The sequence below is a fragment of the Arachis duranensis genome, chromosome 5 (genome assembly GCF_000817695.3).
Source record: "Arachis duranensis cultivar V14167 chromosome 5, aradu.V14167.gnm2.J7QH, whole genome shotgun sequence".
NCBI lineage: Eukaryota > Viridiplantae > Streptophyta > Magnoliopsida > Fabales > Fabaceae > Arachis > Arachis duranensis.
This window is the reverse complement of record NC_029776.3, coordinates 24,650,051-24,657,678: the sequence shown is the minus strand read 5'-3', so window position 1 is coordinate 24,657,678 and position 7,628 is coordinate 24,650,051. Positions and strand designations below refer to the sequence as shown.

The 7,628-nt window shown below is 33.8% G+C and overlaps 1 protein-coding gene across 1 annotated transcript; it reads right to left on the bottom strand.

The window, feature by feature from the left end:
- Positions 1 to 706: 706 nt before the first annotated feature.
- On the bottom strand, positions 707 to 6,032 carry LOC107488765 (putative potassium transporter 12). The gene is made up of 9 exons (XM_016109527.3): positions 5,725 to 6,032; positions 5,363 to 5,591; positions 5,038 to 5,286; positions 4,639 to 4,689; positions 3,465 to 3,725; positions 2,857 to 2,909; positions 2,633 to 2,747; positions 2,067 to 2,321; positions 707 to 1,835 (listed from the first exon to the last, which is right to left on the bottom strand). The coding sequence occupies exons 1-9, from the start codon at positions 5,971 to 5,973 to the stop codon at positions 796 to 798; spliced, it is 2,502 nt and encodes an 833-aa protein (XP_015965013.1). The 5' UTR covers positions 5,974 to 6,032; the 3' UTR covers positions 707 to 795.
- Between the last annotated feature and the right edge of the window lie 1,596 nt (positions 6,033 to 7,628).

The window sequence follows — 7,628 nt, the reverse complement described above, 5'->3', positions numbered from 1 at the left end:
TGGCCTTTTAAATGTGGGCTTTATAGTCAATTATAAATAAACGGATCAACACACATTTTGGCCCATAAACAGAAAGCTGTTGGGGACTGAGTAGTCTTCCCGGTTGCCGGTTGACCAATGAGTAATGACTAAGAGCCGTTTGGAAACTTTAGAAATAATTTTTTTTTAACTTTTGACTTATAAAAAATAATAGTAGTAGTGTAATTTTTAAAATCAAATTGTAACTCTTTAAGAAACTATTTAGGAGCTTATAGAGAAATTAAAAAAATAACTTCTCTCATAATACTTCTATTTTTTATCACATTTCTATGAAATAAGCACTTTTAGAATTAAAAATCCAAACACAAAATAATTTATTTATAAATTACTTTTAACAGAGTCATTTATTGTTTAAGTTATTTTATCAAAAAAAAACTTAATTAAGTTAGTTACCCAAATTGGGCCTAAGCACATCAGATTCTCCTAACTCAAAATAAAAAGCACAACAGATTCTATTAAACATATAATATATTGGGTGCAAATGAAATAAAATATTTCAGATCTAACCTAAGTTCCCTCAATTTTTTTTAATAAAATCAACAAAATTTATTATTTTTTGTCAATACTAAATTTTAAATTATAAACTTTAAATCTTGAATTATAATAATATAAAAATAAAGTATTAACTAAGTATTGAAAATTTCTCCACTAATATGCAAATATGATATGAATTCTGAAGATAAATTGCACCAATCATTGATAACCAAATTGAGGTTGCATAAGTAAAGTATGATAAATAAGTAATTAAGGGGGCAATTAGACCATATATGTCATCCCAACTTGAATGATATTTGTATGAGGCACTCTCATATTTGCAGTGCCTCCTCTGCAATTGTTTCTAAGGAATGCATAGAAGTAATTAATCACCAATTTCTTGAAGAACAAGGAGTTCTTCTTGGCCCTCACATCACCATGTCCAAGAAGATACGTGCACCCTGATGCAGTTGCTTCTCTAAGTGCCAAAACCTCATATTCAATACCATTATCTTCATCTAATGACATGTAACTTGTCGGGGCTTCCTCGGTGATTGAAGTTCCAGTTTCTTCGGAACTATTCTGGCCATGCATCAATGGAATCCTTAGCTCCTCAGCTACATTATTGTTATCAGAATCCTTGGATTTCACCAATGCATTGTCCATGTCCTCCTCAGTTAAGTTACTACTTTCCATGGCAGTTTCTTGAGCCTCTTTTCTCAAGAATTTCTCCAGACTTTCGATGAGAAGTTGCTCGAATGCATGGTGATCTTCCTTCCTTACATCTTTATAGCCATACCTCGCGACGCAGCGAAACATATGGTAATCTTTCGGACAAACTCTTCGGAATAGAAACCTTTCCTCTTGAGGTACAACCGGGATAGGAACATGTTTAATGCAGACGAAAACTATGGTCGAGTGAAGGGCCGGAAGACTCAGCAAGAACTGCAAAAAAACTGAAGGAATGCCTTGGACAAGCTCATTATATAGCAATCCAATTCCCGGCACTCTTACCGTTCCAAGATTTGATCCAAGTTCAAGCATCAAGTCTAAGGAAATTTTCTCCTGGACTTCACTTCTATACTTCAACACGCTCCCGTAGTTCCAAGTGTACATCACGGAGAGGAAAAAGGTGGCGAAGGCGAGTGGAAGCCAGCCACCCTCGAAGATTTTCGATAGGACGGACGACATGTAAATGAGCTCCACCGATCCAAATGCAATTGGGAAACAAATTGCCCAAAACAAGTTAGTTTGCCAAATTAGAAGCATTACTAGTGTCACCAAGGTTGTGCTAACTATCATCACACCAACTTCAGCAATGCCTGCATAAGTTTGCAATAAGATTTGGAGAAAAAATGTTACAAGTTAACCAATATTAAATTGTTTGACTAATGCAGTTGTTTCCAAACATTGCTGTTGTGATCATGAATAGAATCAAACAGAGATAAGAGAGGCAGGGGTAAATCCAAACCAATTGTCAAATTGTCACTCTAAAACCATAAAAGAGAAAGAGAAATGAATAGTCCTAGAGGATGAGATGAAGAGAACTTTACCATAAGCATTTGCAATATCAGTAGTGCTTTGGAAGATAGAGACAACAACTATGCACATGACCATCAGAAACCAGTTAATTACAGGGATGTAAATTTGACCCATGAACTTTCTCGAGGTGTGAATTATCTTGAGCCGAGGAAAGCACCCCAAAGCCATAGATTGCTTTACGCATGAAAATGTCGCCGATATCATTGCTTGGCTGGCTATCATAGCTGCAAGTGTGGCTATCACAAACACTGGCCAGAAAAGTCTTCCTATGTCACAGGGAAAATGCAAACATAATGTACCAATTTGATTACTACTCCCTCCGTTCCCTAATGATGGTCGTTTTAATTTAGCCACCAATGTATTTGTGTATAAATACATGTATTACTTAACTCATTTTTAAGGTGTATTTATATTCCAATATATATTTATATTATACTAGTGGCTGATTTTAGTGTACACCTAGCATGATTTATAAATGTAATGCAAACTCGAGGGTGACCACCACTAAGGAATGGAAAGTATGTTGAACAAATGTCTCATAAGTAGACGCAATTAGCACTGTGTTAGAAAATATCACCTGGAACAGAGTCATAAAATACTCTTGCATATGATGTAGGGTTCTTCAGCAAAAAGGCAGCTTGGCCCATATAAGCAAGGAGGAGACATGGAAATACCACACAAGTAAAGGCAATCTACATAAAAAATTGTATGAGAAACTTAAAGAAAAATTCAAATGCTTATAGAAGTTTTAATTAAGCAAACTCTTTGGTTTACTCTTCAAAAGGTTTCACTTTCACATACCTGTATCGCTCGTACCGAAAAATGACCAAGATCAGCAAACATTGCTTCTGCGCCTGCAAGCAACATATGTAAGTCACTGAATTAGTTATTTAAGAGACAAAATAAATACTAATTCAACATTGAATAAATCTGCAAAGAACAAAACCTTCATCAATGTTTAGAAACCACAAATTCAATTAGATGTGGCACAAAATCATTAACATAGTCTACCAACTTTGCATTGTTTTAACTGCATAAACCTGTTATCTCATTTCTGGAACACAATTCTGAAACTCAATAGTGATCTATACAAATAGAGAAGATGTACAATATAGCATGCAGACTAATGAGATGAATCAATAAGGAAATACCATATTCTTGTGATAAGAAAGGGAATCCCATCTTTATAGCCAATTAACTATGTCAAAAAAGGTGACTACACGCAAGTTGCTTTGACGTGAAAATGATAGATAAGAACCCTTATTTAATAATTTAGTCAATTATATCAAACCATCCAACAGTTCTTAACTATCATCTTCATATGAAGACAACTTCATGTGAGTAGTCGCAGTAAAAAAATTATGCCAATCAACTACAGTGTTAAAGGTTTGAAGCAATAAAAATATTACCTGTAATACAAAGAACACAACCACCAAGAGCTGACCATGCCTTTTTGCCATTCTTCTTAAAGAAGTAAAAAATAAAAGCCGGATTAATTGCTCTCAGAACCATAATATCATGCTTAACTATATTATAGATTCCAATAGAACCAAGACAAAAGAACCATAAAGCAAGTATAGGTGCAAACATGAAGCCAACTTTGCTGGTTCCGAACCGCTGTATGCTGAACAAAGCTACCAGGACTACTATTGAAACAAGAACCACTGAATCTGCAAGTTTAGAAAGTAGAAACATCCAAAGTCAAAATGATTAACCTTTGATCCATAAAATTATAATGCCTCCATTTCTATAAACAGTTCAAGGCTGCAAAATTTGACTCCTCTTTCTAAAATCCAACATACGAGAAGAGGTGTTGACTAGCCATTTTTCAGAAAGATCATGCTTGTTCTACCTGCTCATGGAAGGATGCACCAACCACAAGAATTTCCATCCAAAGTAACATGTAACTATTGATGCTTACACAACTTGCCTTATTTAGTATTCATTAATTGTTGCAACAATTAATGAATGTTAAATAAGACAAGTCATTTTGGCTAATTTTCTTTGGTTATCAAATATTTTCGTTATAATAAATAAAAGGATTAATTATTTTATCCATTTTTAAAATTTTACCAATTTTTCAATTAAGTTTTTATAGTTTAAAAGTTTGTAATAGAATTTCTATATTAGGAAAAAAATTTCAATTAGATCCCCTCAAAATTTTCTTTATTTAAAAAATACAAAATATTATTGGAATGTTCATTTTTTCATTTTTGTATTTGATGTAAAATAAATTATGGAATATCCTAAAATAAATAATATCGGATTATTACAATTTTTTTCCTTTTGAAAAAAACAAAACTAGTAAGAATTTAATTACAAATTTTCATCTAATATGAAAATCTAATTATAAATTTTTCAACTATAAGAATCCAATTAAAATTTCAGTGAGATTATAAAACTTAACAGAGTAATTAAAGCTAAATAAAATACAAATTGGAATTTCTTCACAAACTCCAACCCCTAATTTTTGTTGACCTTTTTTCTCTTAACTTTTACTATATGTATGTTCACTTTTATCTTTCTTTCATAAAAAAAAAAAAAAAAATTAAATTATTAGAAAGAAAAGGAAAATATACCCACTTGTACCAAACCCATGTATTTCACCTTGCAGCCCACTTATGGCAGACATCACTGCAACAAATAAAGAAGTATCATGGTTAAAATTAAGCTGCAAAACAAACTATATTTTCTTAACAACATCCTACTTCAACTTTAGAATAAGATAAACATTAAATTAAAACTCCAAGGAAATATGGCGAATTACTTTTGATCAAATGCATACATCAAATTTAATACAAAAAGTATCAATCAGATGATACAGCTCAAAAAAAAAAAAACAATTAAAAGTAGAAATTCCACATACAGGAATGTTATATATGTGCTGATGAACATATAAACATTGAGCATTCATCTTTGAAAGAGTAAAATATGTCACCATAACTCTTCTCTGTGCTTGTCAAAAAGTTGTTTATTATGTACCTGATATTGCTGGGGTTAGAATACCATCTCCAATAATCATGGAAGTTCCCAGCAGAACCAACAATAACAAAAAGGTTTTCAAAGATGAGCTCTTCTCCAAAGTGTCCTTTATGTTTAAAGCCCTTTTCATTTCTGGAGTGGGGAGTTTGAGCCTAAAACTAGAGATATGTTCATCGGCTGGTTGACGATTCGGAAGCATATTCACATTTGCATATCTGCAGATCAAGGAGTATAGCGCAAACGTTCCTCCTACAGTTGAACCATTCAATGATAATAAATGTGGAATTTAGCTACAACAATGCTTAGAGGGAAGTAAATCTGTTACCTTCTCCATTGTCATTTGCTTTGAGAACAACAAAAACATACTTTGCCAATGGAATAAGTGCTATTGTGTACATTACTAGTGATAAGGCCCCCAAGACATCAACGTCCGACTCGATCGGAACCTTGCTAAAGACATCTGCAAAAACATAGAGAGGACTTGTTCCCATGTCCCCATATACCACGCCAAGAGTCTGAAATGCTAATGCAAGAGTGGGCCAAAGTGAAGCATCCTGATTTACATTAAAATACATTATGAAATGGATACTTGAATTATTAAATGTTCAAATTGTTGGACGGATACAAGCAAGCAACAAAATCAATGATATTGAATACCAAGCTCATTAGAGAAAATGAGAAAATCACCTTGGAGTGTTGATCTTGACTCTTAGCGATGGCCATGACTTCAACATCCAAAGAATTCAATCTCTTGGGACCCTTCAAAAGCCTCCTCCTCACTGATCCATACCCTTCTCTACCCTCATTTGACCATGCAGGAACCTCCATAGTATCCACTTCACTGCCATCAACCCATCTTGACTCAATACTACTCCCTTCATTGCTTCCACTTTCCACCAATCTCGCATTGCTCTCTTCAACCCCACCAACTTCCATTTCTCTCCAAACTCTCAATGCTTAATTTTTGTGATGGTACGAATGATTGAATGCAGCATGGACAAGACTAATATGTTGTTTTTATGGAAGATGCCATGTGATGAGAGTGGCACCTTAGACCCTACAAGATGGGTCTCTCATTTTTCTTTTGCTGGACTTTTCTTGTCAAAAAGGACCTAATATACTTCGTTATTATTAGTTTATTACCTCAAAGGATAAACTATCTGTTAGACGAAATATTATTTTTATAAGAAAATTATAAAAAAAAATAATTAATTATTTGGTAATGTTGCTGTATATAATATTTATATCTATTTTAAATTAAATTAGATCATTTGATAGTTGGTTATTTATTTAAATTTTGAAATTAACATCAAGCAAGAAGTGCGGAAACATTTACAAGAAATTCAAATTTTCTGCAAGTGGTGTACAAATGGTAACTGTTAACTGATATTAGACTAGTCTATAAATAGAGTTTTAGGAAAATATTATAATCAGTTCAGTTCTTCTTGGAAAACACTTAGAAACCCAAAAACGCTCTCAGCCCCTTGGCATCACAGAGTAAAATTGGGAATCTTAAGTAATTTCTCTGAACTCAAACACTTGTACTTTGCTTTCTTTCAGTTTTTATTAATAAAATTCCTCTCTTTTTACGTCTTTTTCTCTTTTACGTTCATGTTTCTTCCTTCATCTTCTTTTTAATTTCCTGTTTGTTTTAATTTCTGCATTTTACTTTGCCTCCGGCACCTTGCATGTTTTCTTTTCATTTTTAATTTTACTTTCAAAACTACAATTGAGACCTTGAGACACCCACAAAAGGAGTCGTTTCCGCTCCTTAAATTGAGATTGTGAAACAAAACTCGAAAATTGTTGATTTATTTGTTGTTAACAATGGAAAAAAAATTTGAGTAAAACAAATTGGCACGCCCGGTAGGACCTTATCAATAGATTGTAGTTTGTCAAAAGAAAATCAAGAGTTTTGAATTTGCATGTGGTTGCGCAGTGGTAAGTTCGTGCATCCAGAGCCAAGGAAATCAGCGTCACTTGACATGTCAAATACTTTTGCAGCATCTTCTTCTACTTCTAGTGATGAGATTAGAGGAAATGAATCCGAGAATTCTCCTGTGATTTCAAACGCAGAGTCTACCTTGATGTCAGTGAGACATGATGGCGTTGGCCATGCCCATATAGGGTTAAATGCAACTCACATAAATACCGTGGGGTGGCCACTATATGGCTTGCCACCGGGGTATGTCCCCTCCATGGTGACACAAGGATTGCCTGTGCCTCTCTACTCAACTTTTCAAAATCCTATTTATCAAAATCCATATGGCATGTCAAATGTACCTGTTTCTGGGGTGTCAGGTTCACACTTATCACAACAAAATTTTTCGCATTCTATTAATACAGGAAATAACAGTGCATCTAATTCTACTACATCCACTGTCACTAGGGTAGAAAATTTCAGACCTGTATTTTCTGACATGTCAAGAGCAATGCCTGTTAATCAACCTAGTCAAACTGTGGGATCTTTAGCAAATATTAGGCAACAGATGGATGAAAGCCACCATGATCTAGTAAACATGTTAACTAATCAAATGGTGACAGTTTTAAATCCTCTTTTAGAAAACACAAACACTAGAATTGAACAATTA